Consider the following 24,484-nt stretch of genomic DNA (forward strand, 5'->3'; position numbering starts at 1 on the left):
AAAATAATTCATATGTGATTTAGAGAGTATCCACTGTGTAGCTCGTGAATTCATGAATAGACACCCATGGTCAACGGGTGGGGCTGATACCCAGTGTTCTGTCTTCAGTTGAAAGCGTTTCCAGGAATGGCTCCTGTAAGATCTAGAATATTGTGAATAGAGAAACTTCATTTTAAAGATGGAGAAACTTTCCACTGGGCTTAATAAATTATTAGAAAATAATTTATAGATTCTATAGTTTTGTTTTTTAATGATTTTTATCCTTTGTAATAGGAAATTAAAAATTAAAGAAAAACTCCTGTGGGTTTTTAAAAGATTTATTCTATGTGTATGAATGTATGCACAGATGTGTGTTGACCACAGATGTGTGTTGACCACATGTGTATGTGGTGTCCCTGGAGGTCAGAGGGGGCACTTGATCATTTGGCACTGGAGTTATGGATGGTTGTGACTCACCATGTGGTGCTATGCTTAGGACTGACCCTGCATCCTCTGAGTCATCTCTTCCACTCCCTTTGTGGATGGTTTGTTTTTGTTTGGGATGGGTCATATATTTTAAGTCCTTTAGAACCGCCTACAGATTCTTTCTGGATTCCTGGGGTGCTGGTTCTTTGTTGTGGAGAATTAGAACAAATTATTTTAGTTAAATTAAATTAAAACTATTTTAGTGTGTGCCTTTTACTGAATCATTTTTGTGATCTTTCTTTTTTCTTTTTTTTTTTTTCTTTTTTTTTTTTTTTGGTTTTTTTCGAGACAGGGTTTCCCTGTGGTTTTGGAGCCTGTCCTGGAACTAGCCCTTGTAGACCAGGCTGGTCTCGAACTCACAGAGATCCGCCTGCCTCTGCCTCCCGAGTGCTGGGATTAAAGGCGTGCGCCACCACCGCCCGGCTTTTGTGATCTTTCTGTACATCACCAGAGTTTAGATGTAAAGTTTAAGGAAGCATTCTTTTGTAGATTCATTCCTTGTTTTTTTTACTGATCGTTTTTTCTCTATTATACAGTTGACAATGGAAGTATTTCTGACGTCATTGGACTGTTTTATTTTACTGATGCTTGGAAGAGTACATAGTGAAGTGGTTGTAGTGGAAAGAGGGCGTTGAAATCATAGACTCTTGGAGGATATCTTAGTTATCTTCATATATGTTTGGGGGCTGAAAATTAAACCCAGGTTTTGTTTTTGGGTTTTTCGAGGCAGGATTTCTCTGTAGCTTTGGTGCCTGTCCTGGAACTAGCTCTTGTAGACCAGGATGGCCTCGAACTCACAGAGATCTGCCTGTCTCTGCCTCCCAAGTGCTGGGATTAAAGGCATGCGCCACCACCGCCCGGCTAAACCCAGGCTCTGTACCAGCTAATTCATGTTCTGTACCACTGAATTATCTCTTGGCCTTATCTTTGCCATTTAAAATAATTGATATGGTAGTTCAAAGTGTAATTTGAAATTTTAACAAAGAATATACCCTATTAACTAGCATCCTAAGTTATGTGTAGAATATTTTCACAAACTAAGAAGACCGTTTGTTTGCTTTCCTGTCAAGCTTTGTAGCCCAAGGACACTGCTGTTTCCATTTAAATCATCATGGGCTAGTTTAGCATGTTTTAGATCATCTAATTGGATCATGCAATAATAATGCTTGGTGTTGGTTTCTTTTACTTTTATTTTTGAGATTCACCCATTTTATTGCTTGTATAAATAGTGTAATCCTTTTATTAGGTTGGTACAAAAGTAATTTTGGTTCTTGCATTGTTAAAATTATTACTTTATATGCTTACATTCTTAAATATAGTTATTATGCATTATTAATGCACACTTCTCACCTTAGGATCTTGTACTACTGACTTATTACCTATTTATATTAAGGAAATCATAGACAAAAAGCAAATTCCAGATAGTCTTTTACATTTTTTTTAGATTATTTTTTTATATGTCTGAATGCACATCTGTGCAGCCCATGGGTGCAGTATACCTACAAAGGGCAGAGGTGGGTGTCAGATTCCTTGGAATTGGAATCTCACATGGTTGTGAACTATCCTGTGGGTACTTGGAATTGAACCCTCGAAGAGCAGGTTCTTAGGGTTACTATTGCTGTGGTGAAACACCATGATGTAAAGTACTTGGGAGGAAAGGGTTTATTTGGCTTATTGCTCCACATCACTGTTCATCATAGAATGAAGTCAGAACAGGAACTCTGGAGGCAGGAGCTGATGCAGAAGGCATGAAGGAGAGTTACTTACTGGCTTGTTGTTCATGACTTGCTCAGCGTGCTTTCTTACAGAACCCAGCACCACCAGCCCAAGGATAGCACCCCCCACCATGGGCTGGACCCTCCTACATCAGTCATTAATTAAGAATATAGGCTTGCCTACAGCCTGATCTTTTGGAGGCATTTTCTTATGTCAAGTCCATGTAAAACTAGCCAGCACAAGCAGCCAGTGCTCTTAACTGCTGAGCCAGCCCTTTTGCCTCTCAAGTATTTTCTTATTTGAGTTCAAAATGGATCATATATATGAAGAAAGTTTGCAACAATAACAATGCATTTGGTCCAGGAGGAACTGTTACATGTATTGTTAGAATAATGGTTCAAGAAGGTTTGCAAAGAAGAGGGGAGCCTTGAAGGTGTGGAATGTAGCAAACTGAGCAGTTGTTGAACCTGCTCCTTTTATAACTCAAAGGTTGCTGTAGAACTCAGTGTGGACCATTCACTGGTCATTTTTGCATTGGAAGTAAATTCGAAACATGAAAAAGCTCGAATAAAAAGCCATTTTGGACTATCGTCCTGATTCTACACACAACGTTGTGTCGTTTCTGTATTGGGTTGTGGTGTGCAATGAAAAGTGGATCGTGTAAGACAGCAGTACCCAGCAGTGGTTGGGCTGAGAAGAAACTTCAAAGCATTTCTCAAAACCAAATTTGAACTGCCCACAAAAAGGGATGGGGTCATGATTACTGACTGGTGGTCTCTTAACAGTCTGAGCCACTGCTTTCTGAAATCTGATGAAACTATTACACCTGAGAAGCCAACATTGGCCAAAAGAAAGGGCCTGATTTTCCACAGTGCTCAACCTTATATCACACAACTAATTCTTCACAAATTGGAACTTGAACAAATTAGGTTACATAGTTGTGGTTTTGAGTCAGGGTCTCACTGTAAACCCTGACTGATGTAGAGCTCGATGTAACCAGGCTGGCCTTGACCTCACAGAGATGCCTGCCTTTGAAATCAAAGATGTGTGCCACCACACCTAGCTTAGGCCTCAAAGTTTTTCTTTATCTGTTATGTTCATCTGGCCTCTTGCCAGTTGACTGTGACTTCTCCAAGCATCTCAACAGTTTTTTACAAGTAAAATGTTTTACACCAGAAAGAGTCAGAAAGTGCTTTTCAAGAGTCATTGAATCCCAGGGATGGACTTTACAGTGACTAAAACAAAACACCTTACTTTTAATTGGCAAGAATTTATTGATTGGAACGATTTTTATTTTGGTAAGAAAGATGTATTTGAACCTATTTATAATGACATAAAACTCATGGTCCTTTTGCACCAACCTAATAATTTAATTTAATTTATTTTTTTTGGATTGGGGCTTGAATCCAAGGTCTTGTGTATTCTATAAGTGCTACGTCACCAAGCTCTTACACATTTAGCCCATACTTGTTAAGTTACTTTTTTGTTTTATTACTTAACAGTGCCATATATTTGTTTATCCATCCTTTGTCTAATAAATAAGTACTTTTGCTTTGGATATTGTCCTACTTTGAGAACTAGAGAGCTCTTCTTCTTCTTTTTTTTTTTTTAAATAAAAACTCTAAACTTTCCCCCTTTCTTTAAACAGAGGAAAAACGCCCCTTTGACTTCGATTTTTTTGCTCATTTGCTTCAGAAAGTTCTTGCTGAAGAAGAAAAAAGAAAAAAATCTACTAAATGTCAGAGTTCAAAGGAAAAGTCCTCCAAACCACGGAAAAACGTGAAAGGTATTGTTTGGAGTTTCATCTAGTGGTGAATTTACAGTATTGCCATTATGAATTGAGATGTTATTCAGGTAGTTGACACCATCATAGTGCATAGTTGGAGGGAAGTATTAGTATCATTGCTTTGCCAGTTACCTGGGGCAAATAACAGTTCCCTTTTAATGATTTGTTTCTGTTTGTGTGTTACCTGTATAGTGTGTGTGTGTGTGTGTGTTCATGAATTTGTGCTTTTTTGAGAGGCCTGATATGAGCTGGAGAGATGACGCAGAGGTTAAGAATGCTTTGCTGCTTTTAAATTGGGCTGGTGTTTGCTTCCCAGCACTTGTGTTGGTGTCACTCACAGTTGCATTTGACTGCAACTCTGTGGCATTTGATGCCATCTTGTAGACTCTCTAGATACCCACATACTGTGCATGCACACATGTATTTAAAAGGAAAAACAATGTTTCAGTCTGGGGATGTAGTTTAGTACTTGTCAGGAATGCAGAAAACTGCCTGGATTTGATCCCCAGTACCATGAAAATGATGAAAAAGATCCTTGGTTCAGGCAGGGGACACAAGTTCATGCCTGCTTTCAGTTATATAGTACAGTTGGAAGCAACCTGGAATGCATCAGACCTTGTCTTAAGCAATCGAAATGATACAAAAGTTACAATTCTAGAACTGTTTGTTCTATCTGATGTTCAAAGCAAATTCTTCAGCATTCTTAGGAATAACTATCACCAAGCCCTTTCCTAGCAAATAATGGTGTGTCTGTAATTTTTTAAAATGAAAATGTAAGCTCATAAATACGTAAATATTTCTGCCACTTGAAGTTTTTATATCGTAATATACTTTGAATCCCATCACATTTCTACATATAAACTTACTTTTATTGGTAATTGGCATGTATGTATCTTTTTTTTTGTTGGGGGCGGCAGTGCTGGGCATTGAACCCATGGCTGTGTATATGCTAAGTAGGATGTGCTTTACCACTGAGCCACCCTAGCCTGTACCTGCGTGAGCTTATGGTGCAAACGTTAGAGCTGATCTCTTCTTCTCCTCTTTAAGTCTGTCTTCAGTTTTTCACAAAAATGACATGACAGACAGAACATACTTTTGAGTATTTATCATCTTCCCTTTCAGTAAGTTTTCTATACATATTTCATGTGTTTATAACAATTTCTCTTGTTTTTAGCAAAAAAGGTAACTAGTGAGGAAGTGAATGATGATCCAGATGAATCTGTAAATAGTAACAGTTCAGACCCAGAAAGATCTCAGAAGGATGCTCAGACACTTGCTGAAGAGGAACCACCAACTTCGTCAGGACAGGATTTAGAACAAACCATGTTAGAGCAAGATCAAAATCAAGAGAAAAGGAGGAGGAGGAAGAAGCAAAATGAAGCTAATAAGCAGGAAGCAGCAAATCTTGTAGGAAATGTCCTCGTTCAGTCGAGCTCTCCTGAAGCAGAAATACACAAGAGTAAGTTTCAAACACATTCGAAGATCCTTGGTTTTACTAGAAGGGGCGTGTACAGTAATGTATATGACAGATGCTACCGTTGTGGATAACAGCAATTCCTAATGCTTGCTAGTGGCTATCTGCCCAGTACTATGTTACATCTTGCCATCTTAATTTTAGTTAAAGAGAAAAAACAGCTGTAGAAGACAAAACAAAAAAAAGTGAAGCAGGGAGAATTTTCTCCAGATTGTTCAGAAGTTGAATTATTTCCCTTGTGTTCCCATTAACAGTTATTGGTGATCATATATCTGTAACGAATCTCAGATTTTTATGGTCTGCCTTCATGGAATACCTCTGTGAGTGTGTAAAAAGAGCTAGTAGAATTTCCATTTCTTTTTTTTCTTGTATTCTTAGAATGCAAGCATAGTGTAATTTAAGTGTTGCTGGAAGACAAAAACCAGGAAACTGGGGCCTTCTTAAGAGTTTGCTTTAAGAATACTCAAAGTGAAATAGTAAGTTTGGAGGTGCTGCTCAGTAGTGGAGCATGTGCTAGCACCCACAAGTTCCTGGCTTTACGACTTAGGAACCCCTTCTGCCTGCTTCCTTAGTCCCCTTCCAGACCCTCCCCAATGTATCTTCCAGCTTCATGTTCCTTTTAAAGAACCAAACAAAACAACCTACTGAGTCCCATCAGTGTTGCTCATCCATACCTAACCTAACCAGAGGCCACACCCCTTACAAAACCGACTATCCCTTCCCCAGTAGCCATCACCTGCCAGGAGCACCTCAGCTGAGGATAGGAGCTTGTGTCCTTCCCTGACCCATGCTGGACTGTTGACTGGCTTGATCTTGTGTTTGTGGATATATTTGTTATGAGTTCATAAGTGAAGTACTTCTGTCACGTCCAAAAGACTGATTTTCAGAAGTTCTCCTCAACCTCTGGTTCTTACAGACTTTCTATGACCTCTGTGATGTTTCCCAAGTTCACGGGTTGGGGTGGCTGGTTGGTTTAGTTGTTCGTTTGAGACTGAACACTCAACAGTCACTTTCTGCAGTTTGACCATTTCTGAGTCTTTGTAATGACTATGTTAACTACAGAAAGAAGCTTCTCTAATCCTTAGCTGTGAAGACAACTGTTTAGAAGGCAGTTGTTACTGTGCCCATTTAGCAAAGCAGTAGGATATTCCCTATGGCTTAGGACATCATGGTTTCTGGTCCGGGCTTTCTTGCTCAAGCAGAGGTTCCTCCTGTGGATCTGACTGGAAACCTAATCAAGAAGCAGTTCTAGCATTTATGCCACTGTTGCACCAATGGACATCTCCTGTCAGCTGAGTTGCAGTTGCTTGCAGGGTTCCTAAGTGGTAAGACAGTTAATGACTCTTCCCTTCAGTAGCTTGTGTGACACCATCAGCACAATGAGAGCTAGCTAGCAGAGAGAAAGTCATAGTAGTTTAATAGATCAGTTCTGGTAGTTGAAGTAATAAGAGATTTCTTTCTTCTTCTTCTTCTTTTTTTTTTTTTTTTCTTTTGAGATAGGGTCTAATATAGCCCAGGCTGGACTAGAACTTGCTTTGAAGTCAGGGATGATCTTGAACTCTTGCTTCGCCAGTCTAAGAGCAGGGATTATATGTATTTGCTCTTATGTCCTGCTTACGGCTGTCTGGTTTTTGTTGTTGTTGTCTGAGACAGAGTTTCTCTATGTAGCCATGGCTGTCCTGGAACTCACTCTATAGACCAGACTGGCCTCGAACTCAGAAATCTGCTTGCCTCTGCCTCCCAAATGCTGGGATTAAAGGCGTGTGCCATCATGCCCAGCCCACAGTTATCTGATTTATAAGCATTAGAATATTATACTCTTGTTGTTTACCATTACAAGAAATATTACATGTAGAGGCTTGTGAGATAGCTCAGTGGGTAAAGGTACTTAAGTTTGATCCCAGGGATCCACAAAGAAGAAAACCAACTCTTGTTAGTTGCTTTCTGATGTCCACATGGGCACTGTGGTAACACACACACACCAAGTAAATGAATTAAAAAATGGAAATTATTTTTTTAAACAGAGATTATATAATAAAAGAAAACTAGATAAACTGGCCAGTGCCTGTAATCTCACCACTTAGGTGGTAGAGTAGGTAGATGAGTAGATTCAGAAGTTCAAGATTATCCTTGGCTACCTAGTTTGATGCCAGTCTGTTATATTAGCCCCTGTCTCAACCAAAAGAAAAAGACACGTTTTACATGTAAAGAAGAATAGCTTATAGTTCTAGTCTTTTACCAAATATTGATGTGTCATTTATGATGTTGGAATTAAGGTGATTCTTTATCATAGGGTAAATATTAGTGCTTTTTATTACACATTTATTTTGCGTCCTTTTGTGTGCCTGACATGACTCAGCACTTGCCTGCAATCCTGACAACTTGGATTCAATCCCCCAAACCCTCAGAGGTGAAAGGAGAGCACTAGCTGCACGGAGTTGTCTTCTTCTTTTTTTTTTTTACTTGCCATATTTATTTTTATTTTTTTTGTTTGTTTTTTTTATTTTTTATTGTTTATTTATTTATTAAAGATTTCTGCCTTCTCCCCGCCACCACCTCCCATTTCCCTCCTCCTCCCCCATTAAGTCCCCCTCCCTCATCATCCCTAAGAGTAATCCGGGTTCCCTGCCCTGTGGGAAGTCCAAGGACCACCCACCTCCATCCAAGTCTAGTAAGGTGAGCATCCAAACTGCCTAGGCTCCCACCAAGCCAGTATGAGCAGTAGGATCAAAAACCCATTGCCATTGTTCTTGAGTTCTCAGTAGTCCTCATTGTCCATTATGTTCAGCAAGTCCGGTTTTATCCCATGCTTTTTCAGACCCAGGCCAGCTGGCCTTGGTGAGTTCCTGATAGAACATCCCCATTGTCTCAGTGTGTGGGTGCACCCCTCGCGGTCCTGAGTTCCTTGCTCGTGCTCTGTTTCCTGCTCTTGATTTGGACCTTGAAATTTCAGTCCGGTGCTCCAATGTGGGTCTTTGTCTCTGTCTCCTTTCATCGCCTAAATGTTTTTCTTTGGGTTCATCTTCTTAATTAGCTTCTCTAGGACCACACATAATAGGCTCAACGTCCCCTATTCATGGCTAGAAACCAAATATGAGTGAGTACATCCCATGTTCCTCTTTTTGGGTCTGGCTCACCCCACTCAGGATAGTGTTTTCTATTTTCGTCCATTTGCCTGCAAAATTCAGGAAGTCATTGTTTTTTACTGCTGAGTAGTACTCTAATATGTATATGTTCCATACTTTCTTCATCCATTCTTCCATTGAAGGGCATCTAGGTTGTTTCCAGGTTCTGGCTATTACAAACAATGCTGCTATGAACATAGTTGAGCATATACTTTTGTTGTATGATAGGGCATTTCTTGGGTATATTCCCAAGAGTGGTATTGCTGGGTCCAGGGGTAGGTGGATCCCGAAATTCCTGAGTTGTTGTCTTCTGAACTCCATATGTGTGTGGTGAAATGTGGGCACTCATGCACACGCATACATATGCACACAAATGATAATAGTAAATGTAATAAAGTTTAAAGGGTAAAAGCGCTAGAGAGATGGCTTAGCTATTAAAGGCTGAGGCTTAAACAGCAAAACACAATGTTCAGGAAAAAACCCTAAATCTTGAATGTTAAGTGGATTAATATTTTGTAGGAAAAGACAAGTTGTTGCATATAAATTCCTTATGCTTTACAATATTGCTATCTTTACTACTTTTTGGAAGAACATGTGTTTTATATTCCTAGATACAAGTCCTGAGGAAAATGAAGGCAGTGAGGAGCAGACACCTTCTTTCCCACAGCACGCAGACGACATTGCAGAGTCATTCTCACCCTCCAGTGAGACGGTGGAGCTGAGAACTGGCTCCAGCCCTTCCACATGGTATTTTCTGCCTCTTTACTGGCTTTATTTGCATCTTCTATTGAGTCTCCAGTTGTCATTGTGATTTGCACTTCTTTTCCTGTTTGTTTTGCTTTATTTATTTTTGAACCTTTCTGTTAAACTTGAATATAACTCAGATTATTGTATTTTTATTAGCTTTTTAAAAAGATTTCTCTTTATTATTAATTATGTTTGCATTTGTATGTCTGTGTGGATATGTGTACATGAGTATAAGTGCCCACAGAGGCATTGAATTCCCCTGGAACTGGAATTATAGGTGATTGTGACTACCTGGTATAGGTACTAAGAACTGAGCATAAGTCCTGTCAAGGAGCAGTGCGTACTCTTAACTGCAGAGCTATTTCTGTAGCCTCTTGGTTAACCATTTTCATTTTGTAAATCATTGTGTATTATTTTCAAGCTTGGTGTGCTGGTGCATTCATAAAATCCCAGTACTGGGGAGGCTGAGGCAGGAATATCATAAGTTCAAGGTTAGTTTGGGATATACCTAGCAGGTTCTACTAGTAGATTCTGCCTCCAAAACAAATAAGTACACAAACAAACAAGTTCTCCTGTCATAACCTCCCAGGTGCTGGGATTACATCATGGACCGCCATGATGTTAATGATTAATTCCCAGCACCCATATCAAAGGCAGGTGTAGTATTACACACTGATATCCCAGTATGTAGGAGGAAGAGATGAGATGCTTAGGCTTGCTCACCAGCCTTCCTAGGCTAATTGGTGAGCTTAAGGTCAATAAAAAAAAAACCCAGGTTCAAAAACACAAGAATGATGGCAAGAGGTTTCACACCATATCAGCAAGGTTGTTTGTGTCCTTTAGTGGTATGAAAATTTATTTCTAGTAGTATGTTCCTCCTGATACATTTTCCCTTCCTTAGTAATCAACAAGATATCATGCCGCTAACAAGTGAGTCCTCAGAGTCAAGTGCTGCAGATTTGCCTTTGTCAGAAGTTGCGGGAGCTGCCTCCTGTGAAGTAAATAATGCTGGAACAGAAGAAAGAAGCGTTGACCTAGAGAATAGACCACTGTAAGTATTTTATGCAGTCGGGTTTCTTCTTAGGCATGTTCTAAAACTGTTAAACATTTTCTTTTTTGATTTTGGTATTAAACCCAGAACATTACATGGAATGGGCATATCTTCTAAGACTGAAAGGCTGAGTTGTATCTCCAGTCTCTGATAAACTTTGTTTTTAAAGACAGATGTTTATTTTTTTTAAATTAGACACACAGATAGTAAATAGATAGATAGATAGATAGACAGACAGACAAACAGACATATGCATATATGTACGTGGATTTATGCATTTTTATGTGCTCCAGATCCTCTTGGAGCTGGAGTTAGAGGCAGTTGTGAGTCATCCTATGTGGTACTGGGAACCAAATCCAGGAGCTCTTAACTGCTGAGGCATTTCTCTATCCTCTTGATAAAGATCTTAAATAACATTTAGGGAGTAGAAGGGACTCTTAGTGTGTCGATCACTTAACAGGTGATTTTACTCCAGTCTCTCAATCACATGTCATCAAAAGATTTCCTTTCTGTTTCTTTCTCTTGGGATTCTGTTTCATTATAGAATGGAAATACTGGGTGGGCCTGGCAGCCTACATATATTTAGCAAGCACTGGGTTTGATTGAGAGATCTTACCTCAAAGACTTGGGGAATGAGTAATTGAGGAAGACTCCCAAGGTCAGTCTTGGGTCTTGTATTAGTCAGGGTTCTGTAGAGGAACAGTACCTATAAAATGAATATGTATGTATGTTGGTGGGAGCAGACCACTTGTTTGTGCCGGCTGCCCGGCTAGCTTACACCCAAAATAACCACACAGAAACTGTATTAATTAAAACATTGCCTGGCCCATTAGCTCTAGTTTCTTATTGGCTAGTTCTTACATCTTAATTTAACCCATTTTTATTAATCTGTGTATCACCATGTGACTTTGGTTTACCAGCAAGTTTCTAACTGGCATCAGTCTCAGGAAGAAGATCCAAGGCATCTCTCACTCTGCCCTTCTTCCTAGCATTCAGTTCTGTCTTTCTCCGCCTACCTAAGTTTTGCCCTATCAGGCCCAAAGCAACTTCTTTATTCATTGACCAATGAAAGCAACACATGAACAGAAGAACCTCCTACACCATATGTATGCGTGTATGTACACACATGTATATACAAACACATGCATACACATAGAGAGATACTGATATACATGGAAGGGGAATTTATTAGATTGGCTTACAGGTTGTAGTCTAGCTAGTACAACAATGGGTGCCTACCAATGGAAGGTCCTAGAATTCAATAGTTGTTCAGTCCATGAGGATGGATGTCTCAGCTGGTCTTCATTGTGTGCTGGAATCCTGAAGAAGTAGTCTCCAAAGCCAGTGAAAGAATGAACTTGCCAGTGAGAGCAAGCAGGCAAAGAACAAAGTGCTTCCTTCTTCCAAGTCCTTTATATGGGCTGATGCAAAAAGTTGTGGCCCAGATTAAAGGTGGCTCCTCCCATCTCTAAAGATCTGGATTAAAGGTGTGTCTCTGTACCTCAAAGACTCAGGATAGAAATGGGTCTACCCACTTCAAATTACTAATTAAGAAAAAAATTACTCACAAGTGTGCTCAGTCCTTTGGATTTTAGTTAGTTCCAGATGTAGTCAAGTTCATAACCAAGAACAGCCATTGCAGGCCTGCACAGCCACCCACATCCACACATGAACACGAGCACACATGTACATCACATGCACACGAAAAGAAGAAAAAGGAACAAAATCTGTTCAACTCATGAATGCTGATTTTTAATGGAGCACACCATATTGAGAATCAAATTTTTTTATTTTTTTTATTTTTTTTATTTTTTTCTTTTTTGGTTTTTCGAGACAGGGTTTCTCTGTGGCTTTGGAGCCTGTCCTGGAACTAGCTCTGTAGACCAGGCTGGTCTCGAACTCACAGAGATCCGCCTGCCTCTGCCTCCCGAGTGCTGGGATTAAAGGCGTGCGCCACCATGCCCGGCGAGAATCAAAATTTTAAAATTAATTTTTGGAGTAAACTCTGTATTTTTTTGGTTAAACATTAAGAAGCAAAGTCTTCTCCACCCTGTCTTCCTTCTAAAGAATGAGTAGTGTTCCATTTATTTATTTATTTATTTATTTATTTAAGATTTCTGTCTCTTCCCTGCCACCGCCTCCCATATCCCTCCCCCTCCCCCAGTCAACTCCCCAAGAATGAGTAGTGTTCTTTCAGGGACTTTTAAGTGTATGTATGCTGGAACAAACCTAAACGTAACATACTCATGCATAATGTTTTGCAGGATCCTCCCCCATACTTTTATATAAAACATATCTTTTATTTTTATAGCTTTATAGTGTTTCATCATTTGAATGTTCTCTAGTTCATGTGGTTTGTTCTCCACTCATGGCCTTATAGGTTGTTTTTACAAATACTTACAATCTTTGCTTTCACTTTTATGCCAGTTTGCAAGCATGTTTTTCATTGAAGGTTTAAAAATGAAAGTGTTTGCTTAAAGAATGTGTGTGTGTGTGTGTGTGTGTATGTGTGTGAGCGCACGCCATGGAGCACATGGAAAGGTCAGAGGACAACTTGAGGAGATGGTGCTCTCCTCCAGGGGTCAGAGTCTTGATGGCAAATTCCTTAATCTACTGAACCATCTCTTTAGCCCCCAGGTTTTTATTTTTATGATATCTGATTTCTAATTTTTTCCTACTTTTTATGAAATATTAGATTTACTCAATCTAAATTAAAGTTTATAAGGTTAACTTTCTTTTGTTCTTTCTGCCTTCATTTTAATGTCTGATCCACTTGGAATATATTATCAACATAGTGCAATGGATAGAACTCTCTCTGTTTTGCTAATCAGTTTTCCCGTTAGAAGTTGGTTTTGTGTAATGTTTTTATTTTTTTGCTTTTTTTTTTTTGAAACAGGGTCTTGCTATGTAGTCTTCGCTGTCTTGGCACTTGCTGTGTATTTTAGGCTGGCCTCAAACTTAGAGAGATCCACCTGCCTCTTCCTCTTTAGTGCTGGGTTTAAAGGCATGCACCCTCAAACATAGCATAACATTGATTTTTTAAGTATCCTGTGTTACACATTTCAGCTTTTCTATTTTGGGGGATGATCTTTAGTATGTTCTAAAATCAGATCTGCTTTGGAATTATTTTTGTTGTGTTTCATTTATGTGTTCTTTTGTCTTTTGGTACCACTTTACATCTTAATTACTGATGTTGATATGTTTTTAACATCTGATAGAGTAAGTCTCTCAGCGTCAGGACTTTAAGGAGCTCTTTGAATTTTCCAATTTTTTAGCGTTTTATTTCATCTTGACTACATGTTGGTTGCAATTCAAATAACATCCATTTTCTTTTCTTTCTTTTTTTTTTTTTTTTTAGAGAGACTGATCAAGCAGAAAATGTTAAACCAAAATCCAGAAGTCGACTGCAGAGACCTAAACCTAATCTGTCCAGGGCAGTTGGGAAGAAGTCAGTTGTTTCTCAAGATACACAAGATGAAAGGAGCAAAATCTCACCTTCAGAAACTTCAGCTGAAAAGGTGCGGCCTAAGAGAATTTATGGAAAAGAAAGCTATAAACATATTTTCTAAGTAATTACAAATGAAATACTTAGCTTGTAATTTCAAACTCTTGTTACTGATAGGAAAACACAATAACTTAAAATTAGATTTGTGTTTATTAGTCTGTTTCATGTGTTTACTTCAGCAAGTGGGCTATAACAATTGAAAAAAATCTCAATGATAAATTTGATGTGTGCTCGCGTATGCAGTTAGGAATGAACCTAGACCTTGGTCATGCTAGGCAAACAAACATTCTACCACTCACCGACATCCCCCAGCTCACTTTTTAAATTGTATAAAATGTTTATTCAAAATATTTCTTGTATGTTTGATTTCATATTTGTGTTGCAATCACGTCTGTGGGTACATATATGTGCATGTGTGTAGAGGTCAAGGGTCAGTTTCAGTGTTGGTTCTCAGTAGCCTTCTACTTCTACTTCTTCAGCTAAGGTTTCTTTTCAGTCAGAGGCTTTCCAGTTAAGCCAGAATGACTGGACAGTGAATTCTAGGCTTCTGTTAGATTTCACCTTCCCATCACTGGGATTATAAATACCCTTTTTTTTTTTTTTTTTTTTTTTTTTTTACAATTCATTTATTATTTTATGTGCATTGGTGTTTTGTCTGTATATATGCTTGTGTGAGGCTGTCAGAGCTTCTGGAGCTGGAGTTACAGTTTGAATTGGCATGTGGGTGCTGGGAACTGAACTCAGGTCCTCTGAAGAGCAGTGCAGTCATTGCTCTTAACTGCTGAGCCATCTCTGCAGCCCCATAAGCACCCTTCTTACTGAGTCATCTCTCTGGCCCCAGGGCTATTTGGTTTTGTTTTTCAGATTAATAAATAAAGTAATTTTGTAAGTAGGGTTTTGTTGTTTTCAAGTCAGATCTCATTGTGTAGTCCTGGTTGGCCTGTAAATCATTACGCAGACCAGTGATTGGCCTGGAACTTGCAAATATCCCCCTGCCTCTGCCTCCTGGTATTGGAATTAAAGGGGATGATGTGCCACCATGAGTGACAGATAGGGCTTTCTAATGGAAAAAATTTTTCTGTTAGTGTTGTGATTATTTTTCAAAGTATTCAAAAAAAATTTTTTTTTTTTTTTTTTTGGTTTTTCGAGACAGGGTTTCTCTGTAGCTTTGGTGCCTGTCCCGGAACTAGCTCTTGTAGACCAGGCTGGCCTCGAACTCATAGAGGTCTGCCTGCCTCTGCCTGTTAGTAAGCATTGCTAAAAGAAAGTCTCTATGTTATGATTTGCATTGACTAAATGACCCTAAGCAGGGTAGATGGCTCAGCAGTTAAGAGGTCATGCTGCTCTTTGATTGGACCTGAATTCCATTCCTAGTCCTCATATCAGATAACTCACAGCCTTCTGTAATCGCAGCTCCAAGGGCATCTGACTTCTTTTTCTGGCCTCCCTAGGCACCTGCATACACTCATACATTGGCGCACAAGTAGACATAGATAAATAATAAAATACATCTTTCAGACAAAGATCCTATTCATTCTTATTTCTGGGAGTTACAGTCTTAATTGTTTTGAGTGTGTCCTCAATCACTTTTAAGCTGCTCTTCAGCTTTCCTCCCTCATTCACTTATTTGATTGTTGCACACAGGACTCAGAGTCTCAAGTGCTGGTAAGTGCTCTGCCACTGCCCTTCCTGCCTCTGGGGAAGCCCCTTTGTTATTAGACGGCTTTCTTTGGCATCCGTGACAAAAGCCCACGGCCTTGCACACAAACTACGTCTCCAGTGCTCTCACCCTTTTATTGTTGAATCATAATCTAGTACAATTGAAGCTTTTCAAAACAGTATCTAGTTGATTATTTGTGGAGGAGGGTGGCATGCACATGCCACAACACACACACACACACACACACACACACACACACACACACACGGAAGTCAGAGAACAACTTGCAGACTTGATTTTCTCTACTTTGTGCCATTTTGGGAGATTAAACTCAGATCATTAGGTTTGGTGCAAGTTCCTTGACCACTGAGCCATCACGCTAGCCCAGATTTTATGTAGAAATTTTGGAAATACAGATTAATTTAAGAACCAAAGCAAAAGTTATAATTTTATTATCTGTATGCAGTCAGTCTTTTCACATTTTTCTCTCCAAGTTTGTTTTCCTTCCCTTGCTGTCAGGATAACCACCAGGGCAAAAGCTATAGACTGTGAGGCGAGGAACTCCCCAGTGAACCACATTCTCTACCTTTCAGGTTTTATTCATTTTTTATCCTTTGGTATTTAAAATTTTGTAAATTTTTCAGTGTCATTTAAACACATTTAGAAAACATTTTAAAATAATACGTTAGCAATATTTATTTAAATATTGCTTTATTTTTGGAAAACTTATATTAGCAATGTAGGCCATTTTACATAATATTGTGGTGAACATTTTAGTGCTTACATGTTTTTCAATTACTTTTGTTAAATTTTAAAATAATTACATATTGTTTGGAGGTGCAGTGGGCCTGGAATCAGAGGATAACTTGCCAAGGAGTGGTTTTCTTTTTCCATTATGTGGGTCTTAGAGATTAAAATTATGCAATTATACTGTAAGAATTGGTGGCAAACATCTTTTCCTTTCCTTTGGACCCCTCAATTCTTTTCCTTTTTTTTTTTTTTTATTTATTTTATTTTTTTTATTTTTTTTATTTTTGGAGACAAGGTCTTAGTGTATAGCTTTGGTTTTCCTGAAACTCTCGGCTGGACTCAACCCATAGAGATTTGCCTACCTCTGCCTTCCATGTGTTGGGGTTAAAGGCATATGGTGCCATACCTAACTCTTTAGTTACTTCCTTAAAATACAGTTTAAAATTATATTAGTAGTCAGTGAATATGGACATTTTAAAGACTGTTCATATTGGCAAGGTCCTTCTAACCATGTATAAGATTGTGAGTTTTAGCCGAGCAGTGGTAGCAAACGCCTGCAATCCCAGCACGCAGGAGGCAGAGAGAGGCGGATCTGAGTTTAAGGCCAGCCTGGTCTACGGAGTGAGTTTCAGGACAGGCTCCAAAGTTACACAGAGAAATCCTGTCTTGAAAAAAAAAAACAAACTAATAAACAAACAAAAAAGATTGTATGATTGTGTGTTTTATAATACTTTGATCTGCTCTGTATTTAGAATTTTTAGTTTTAATTCTCATTCAGTGGAATATTTTATTGTAAGTAACTTTAGTGTAAAAAAATTATATTTATAGAATCATGTGGAAAAAGAGAGATTGAATGTACCTGAAAATTTTGGGACAGAGAATACAGAAAGAGAGAACCTAGGTGCTGAAACTGTGTCTGAGTAAGTACTTGGGAAGAAATGACCTTCAGGAGTGGTTGCGATTGTTAGTTTTCTTTTTTAATAAAGTCTGAATTGTCAATGAGGATACTTTAAATCTGTTTTCATTATAGATTGTAGCAAGAAATTTTGCTAACACGCAGTATGTTTGGTGTTAGAGATAGAAATGATGGTATCTGATTTGATACCTAGGGTCGTATCTGATTCGAATGTGTGAAGCCTCATTCACTCAGGAGCCTCACATAAACCAGGTGCGATGGCATGTGCTTGTGATGCCAGCGCTGCAGGTGTGGGTGAGGGAATTGGACGTTCAAGATTATCCTCATCTCAGGTGATTTTGAAGTTCTCCTGTGGGACAGGAGAACCATCTCAAAAAAAAGTAAATAAAAATTTTAGGGCTTTATTTATTTATTTGTTTGTTTTGAGGCAGGGTGTCTCTGCATAGCTGTCCTGGAACTTACTCTGTAGACCAGGTTGGTCTTGAACTTAGAGATCTGCCTCTTGAGTGCTGAGATTAAAGGTGTTCACCACCACCATCTGATATAAAATTTTTAAATGAGAATATGAATCTATTGAGTTAGCAGTTTTGTGCGTCCTTCAATTTACTAATATTTTCTAAGAAGTCTTATCAGATAAATAAATGATTAAGATATGTTTGTGAATGGTTGTATTTGTAGGAAGTGATTTCTAAAGGAATATTTAACTTGATATGGGTATAAGACTGGTTAGCTCCAAGTATGGTTGTAAGCAGTAGATTCTGGGCTATTCAATGGGATGCTGTTCTATAAATTGGCACTGATTCCCTGACATTATATATATTCATTGATGTCCTGAAAGAGAAACAATAGTGTCACATATTGCGTAGATAGAGGTTTTTCCATTTTTAAACTGAGATTTTGGGTTTTTTTTTTTTTTTTTTTTTTTTTTGGTTTTTCGAGACAGGGTTTCTCTGTGGTTTTTTTGGAGCCTGTCCTGGAACTAGCTCTGTAGACCAGGCTGGTCTCGAACTCACAGAGATCCGCCTGCGTCTGCCTCCCGAGTGCTGGGATTAAAGGCGTGCGCCACCACCGCCTGGCAATTTTGATTTTTTTTAAAGACATAACTTAGGCAACACTAATGGATATTCCAATGGGAAATGAAGCACAGGATAACATTCCTCTTGATTCTTCTGCGTCACCTATTTTTTAGAGGATTCACTTTCTTTCAATGTCTTTGATAATTATCGAACAACACTGTTTACCGAACAACGTTTTGCTAAGCTGTTTATCAGGGTCTCACTCAAGGTTTCTTCTAATGTGTTTTTTAACACTTTAAAAAGTGCTTGGCTGTAGGTTTTTTTCAATTTTATGCACAGGATTTGACTGGGGATATGTTTTATATTTTATGTGGACTGTCCGGAGAAGGGTGGGGATAGCATATGGTTTTCTTCCATTGGCTATCATAGGAAGTTCTGCTGTGCAGTTTCATTTTCAGAGGGATTTTAGTTCATCAGTGATGGGGAAGGCATCTTGCCAGAGGCAGATTTGTCTCTTGGGAGGAGGGTGCTGAGGTGGTATTTTCATGAGGATTTTATACCTAGGCTTCCAGAATTGTCTGTTTGAAAGAGTAGAGTGTAGATGTGTAGTGATTATCTTATAAGATGTTCTTGGGGATACTTGAAAAATGCTTCCTATTTAACATGACTTACTTATTTATATAGCCAAACAGCTTTGTGACTTTATTGTAATCATACTGTTATTTCTTTGTAATTATAGTTTGAGTGAAAAGTCTTGTGTACAGGAAGATGGTAAACCAAAGGTCTTAAGACCTGCACGTCTATTGAGGGGCCGAATGCAAAGACCAAGGCCTAACATACAGAAAGCTACAGGAAGAGAAGAGACTCCTACACCACAGGGAAAAATTGGGGCCCATGTAGAGAAGAATGAAGATGAATCCTGTGTTGATAGAGAGCAAAGTGAATCCTGTGTTGTGGTATGTTGATTCTGATAACATTTATTAAGCAAGTATATAAGCCTTTATGTAAGCTCTCACCCTTTTAAAATAACCTTTTGTGTGTTGTTTGTTGCATTTGTGGACAAAATCTCATAGTGAGGAGTTTTGTTTATTGTTAAATCATTTTAGATATTTGAGCATTGTACGTGACTCTTGGTTGCTCTCATCTTAACTCATATTTGGACTTGGTTTTTCCCCTGTGCTTCAGATTGAGCCCAGGTTCTCAAGCATGTTAGGCAAGCACTCTACCCTTGAACACATTCTCAGCCTCCTTTCGGAATGGTAGTTATATATGTGAATTTTAATACTGGCTTAAACAAAATATGGAAAGTATTCCTTTCAAGTATAATTCCCAAAACAGATAATGAAATGTGTGTGTGCATGAATGAGAGAGAGAAAGAGATGGAGAAGACCGAACCTAAGGCCTCTTTCATTGCTAAGAAAGCACTCTTGCCTCTGAACTATATCCCTGGCTCATGGAGTTTTAGATTATTTATATAGTTAGAAGAAAGCAGAGTTAGCATTACTTAACATTTGGGTTCTTTCTGCTTTAATTTTATATTTTAGATAGAGTCTTCCAACTCTTTAGATAGTGGTTTCCAACTCACTGTGTAACTGAGAATAACCTCGGAACTCTGATCCTCCTGCCTCCACCCACGTGCTAAGATTGTAGGCATGTGCAACCATGCCCGTTTTTATGTGCTGTGGATTGAACCTTGCAAGGGCTTTGAGTATGCTAGGTAAGCACTCTTACTACCTGAGCTACATCCTTAGCCCTGTCTGTTGTTATAGTTTTTAAAGTCTGTAAAGTACTTAAAGAGTAAGAATTTAGAAATCCAAGCACCGTGGAAGATTCTGACAAATGTAATGGAAACAGACTGAAGTAGATGAGTCTGAAACATCGCTTTCTGATGGCATAGCTTTGAGACGTGGTAAATACGTGACTTATGGAATTTTTAAGATAGTGAAAGGAAAAACACTAAAATGTGTTTTTTGACTGTTATTTTATAATTTTGACTTTTTTTTTTTTACCATTTTATTTATACTCAAATGAGATGGAATATTTTGTAGTTGGATTGTTTTCAAATTCCCTCAAAAAGCCTAGGTTTGTTTGGGAAAGTGGTCTTCTGCATTTACCTCCCAAGTCCCAGAACGTGCATCATAATACCTGGTTACAATAGATTTTTCAGTAAAAAAATATTAAAGTTTTGTGTTTTGTTGTGAAATCTAAAATACTACAAACTTTGTTATTAAGATTCCTCAACAAATGGAAAATGAGTCACTTAAAAACCTCCAGTGTGAAGATGTCACATCACAGCCTGAAGAGAAGGATGCTTCAGCAAATGTGCACTCTGATGAGCCCAAGGTTCTTAATGAATGTCCAAGGTGAGCATCGTTTATCCAGTTATACAATTTTCAAGTTTTTAATAAGATTCAGATTAGTTATATTTATTTATTCTGTGTTATAAGACAGAAATGGGGTGCGCATGCCATGGAGGTCGGTTCTCTCCTTCCACTGTGCCTTCTTGACCTGGGAATGGAACTCTGGTCATAACGCTTAGAAAGGAAGCATTTACTTCCTGAGCCACTGACCCACAGAAACAAACTAAATGGCCTCTCTGTCTGTGTGTCATCATCTATTATGGCTAACAATGTATAAGGTGTTAGAGAGAAGGCTCAGCTGTTCACATTGCTTACTGTTTTTGCAGATGGGCCAGGCTCGGTTCCCAGCACCATACCACCTAGCTCACAACTGACTGCAATTGCAGCTATAAGGCATTTGATACCCTCTGGCCTCTGCTGCTTGCGGTATGTGGTATATATAAACACACATACACATAAATTAAAAAATAGGTCTTAAAAAACAAAACAAAGTGTAAAGGGTTGACGAGATGGCTCGCTGGGTAAAGAAGCACTTTCTCTCAAGTCTGACGACCTGTATTTGATCCCACATGGGGCAACAAGAGAACCAACTCCCACAAGTCATCCTCTGACCTCCATATGCATGTGCCCCACCCTCACATTAAATACATGTAAAGGGGAGCTGTCATTACGTATAGCTTTATTTAAAAACTGTTTAGGAATTGCTCTTTTCAAAGAAGTTTATGTCTTAGCTTTCATGTTAGTTCCTACGTTATAGGTGATTTGAAGAAAACTATTTAATATAAACTAAGATCTGAGTTAATAGGAGCAGTTTTTTCACTTAGCAAGCGTATTCGCTGGGTGGTGGTGGCGTACGCCTTTAATCCCTGCACAGGCAGGTGGATCTCAGTAAGTTCAAGCCTGGTTTACAAGAGCTAGTGCCAGGACAGGTTCCAAAGCTACACAGAGAAACCCTGTCTTGAAAAACCAAGAACAACAACAACAACAACAAACCCACAAGCATATTCATTAGATGTCTTCATCCAAATAGAAATGCTACTTTTTGGTAATGTTTGATTTTCTAAAATTCGGTCAATTATATGTAGAACCCATCCTCTTCATAGCCAAAGTTCCTGTTTATTATTTTTACCAAACCAGACTGATGGAATTATTAGGATGCTTATAGCTTGATAATGTTTGAAGCATGTAGATGCAGAGATAACAGCCTGGATTTCGTGTATCTGTTCTCTTGACGTTCACATTTAAAGTCTGGCTGTGATTTATTTTCCTAGACCTATTTTATAACATCTAACTTGAAAGACTGGGTTTCTGTCACTTGAAGTATTCCTTTATTTCTTGCTTCATCTGTTATTGCTTTTCTTCCTAGTTACTCCTTCAGCTGTGTACTACTAATGTGTCCTATAGAACTACCTTTGTAATTACACATCTCTGATAATAGATTTTATTGGAGCTATCTGGCAGATTGGTTATATTTATTTATCTAGGTTTAAATGAGACTCCTTTAATTATGGTATCTTAGAAGAAAATTAAGTTTTGTGAGTGTTTATTGGGTTTTAGAACCCTGATTAATTTTTAAAATTCATTTAGTTTGGAAGAGAATCCCATGTAGCTTAGGGTGACTGAACTCACTATGTAGATGAGGATGACCTTGAACTTTTTCTTTTTTCTTTTTTTTTTTTTTTTTTTTTTTGACCAGAAATACTCTTACTAATTTGAACTTAAAAATTTTGCATTTCACATAAAAACAAAAACAATTGTTTTGGGGTTTTAAAAATTACATATTTTAGTTACATAAAATTAATTAAAGATATAATCACTTAGATGTCATTTTGAGTGTATTGGTTATTAATTGCACATTTTTTTTTCTTTTTTATTCTTTGTGTCTCTCACCTCTCATTCATTTTTCTGTCCTTTCATATCCACTCTCTGCCCTTGGGACTTCCTCCCCAAAATAAAATAAAATAAAATTTAAGAGAAAAAAGAAAAGACAAGAAAGAGAAAAAAAGGGGGAAAAAATCAGTGTTTTCATAGAAGCTATAGTGTGACACAGTGAGTCATGCAGTAAACCCTATTATCCATGTATCTTTACTTGCAAATGTTCATTGCAAAGAATCAATGGTCTGGTTCGGCCTCTGGTTTCTGATTCAGTATTGACGCTGGGTCCTTACTGGGGGCTTCTCTTAGTTATCCTGATATTGCCCTGTGTTATGGAAATCCTGCACCCTGGGGGTCTACAGGTCTTTTCACATGCTGTAGCAAATCACAGATGGGGTGAATGTTGGGGTGGGCCAACACATGACCCTTGTTCGGGCCTGGGCAGTTGCATGGTTGGTTAGCTCGTCAGCTTTCTCTTGTCCTCACCACCAGGGTGAGCTTCCTGGCAATTGTCCTGGCAAGTTCACCCTTTGCAGTGATGAGCAAGGGGTGGGGCCAGTTCTCCTATTTTCATGTCCTCAGGGTCAGATCTCCTTCACCTAAACCTTGAGGGTCAGTTTTTACTGTGTTGCTTAGGCATGCAGTAGGGGCCACTGTCCCAAATGCTGTGGATGATGAGGGGCAGGGGCCACTCAACTCTTCTGCTTTTATGACCTCAGGGCAAGCTTTCCTACCTGCCTCAGGCATTGATGGTCTGGGGTTGGGAGTCAGGGGAAGGCATCTCTCTTCCCTGCCCATGTTACCACATGACAGATGAGTAATGGGGACTGCTCTCCCATGCTCACAACATTGGGGCTGGCTCACCCACACCTCTGCCAATAGGATTGACTCTATTTTGCCACCTAGGCGTGGTATAGAACCTGCTCTCCCTTCTGTTGCAGTAGGTGGGGGTTGGGGAAGGAACAGCTTTCCTTAGCTCACGCTGCCCCACATCTTTGGGGCTGACTCACCCACTCCTCCACCAATGGGGTTGGCTCTATGGTGCTGTCCACTTAAGGTGCAGGGCCTGCTCTCCCAAGTACTGCAGCTGGTGGCAGGCGGGGACAGCTCTCCTGAAACTTTTTTCTAATCCTCTTGCCATCACCTCCCATGCAATTGGATTATAGATACATACCATCAAGCCTACTTTTTGGATATTTGTAACTAATATCCAGTCTGACTTTAGCAACTTCCCTCTGTAAAGGCAGTGTCTTTACTGATTTACCTTGTGATATTTCTGACCTTTAAATATCCAGGAGCCTTGGAAATAATTCTGAGTTTCTGTGTTTTCTCTAATTTTGACCAATGTATGGATAATAGGCAGTTTCCCCCCTTTCCTTACTCTGAACACTCTGTCCTGTTAAAGATTGTATTAGAGAAAGAAAAGCATCTCAGAGTGAAGAGCACTTTAAAGACTTTTAGATAAAGTAGTATTTCTTTGAAACTTAATTCAGAATATTTAAAATCCTGTATACTTCAACTAAATATAATATATGTATGTATTTGGAGGTGATTTGAGATAGTTTGATGTAGCTCAGGTTAACCTCAAGCTCATTTAGCTAAGGATGGCTGTAAACTTTTGTTCTTCCACCATCTTCCTTCCAGGTACTGGAATTACAGGTGTGTGCACATACACTTGACTTATTCCTGTCAGTCAGTTTGTCTGCTTCCACGATAAATGAATGTCATTAGGCTTGGTGACAAGCGCCTTTACCTGCTGAGCATATCTCGGGTCCCAATGTTCCTTGATGGTTTCAAACATGTTTTCAATATATCTCAGTCTTATTCACCCCTGACTCCCTCTTCTCAGACCCCCTGCAACCTCCTCCCCCAGCTATACATCTCCCTTCTATTCTTATTTTCACGTCCGTTCCAGTTTTCTTCATTTGTTTGCTTTTGGAACCCATTGAGTCCAGTTAGTGTTGCCTGCTGGAACGTTGACTTGTCTTGTTAGCTTAATCTTGTGCAGGTCATCATCCTGCAGTGAGTTCATGAGGAC

General features: G+C 38.9%; 1 protein-coding gene across 5 annotated transcripts in view; it reads left to right on the forward strand.

The window, feature by feature from the left end:
- Bdp1 (B double prime 1, subunit of RNA polymerase III transcription initiation factor IIIB) overlaps nucleotides 1–24,484 on the forward strand; it is a 96,405-nt gene that overhangs the window by 20,990 nt on the left and 50,931 nt on the right. For 4 of the 5 annotated variants that reach the window (XM_057789614.1, XM_057789617.1, XM_057789616.1 and 1 more), the window contains exons 9-16: nucleotides 3,830–3,967; nucleotides 5,142–5,426; nucleotides 9,178–9,313; nucleotides 10,215–10,364; nucleotides 13,723–13,882; nucleotides 17,108–17,199; nucleotides 18,951–19,167; nucleotides 20,444–20,574. In XM_057789614.1, coding sequence (XP_057645597.1) covers nucleotides 3,830–3,967; nucleotides 5,142–5,426; nucleotides 9,178–9,313; nucleotides 10,215–10,364; nucleotides 13,723–13,882; nucleotides 17,108–17,199; nucleotides 18,951–19,167; nucleotides 20,444–20,574 — 1,309 coding nt within the window. The remainder of the gene's footprint in view (nucleotides 1–3,829; nucleotides 3,968–5,141; nucleotides 5,427–9,177; nucleotides 9,314–10,214; nucleotides 10,365–13,722; nucleotides 13,883–17,107; nucleotides 17,200–18,950; nucleotides 19,168–20,443; nucleotides 20,575–24,484) is intronic. The other variant, XM_057789618.1, reaches the window with a different exon arrangement.

Source organism: Chionomys nivalis, chromosome 15 (assembly GCF_950005125.1).
Source record: "Chionomys nivalis chromosome 15, mChiNiv1.1, whole genome shotgun sequence".
In the NCBI taxonomy this organism is placed as follows: domain Eukaryota; kingdom Metazoa; phylum Chordata; class Mammalia; order Rodentia; family Cricetidae; genus Chionomys; species Chionomys nivalis.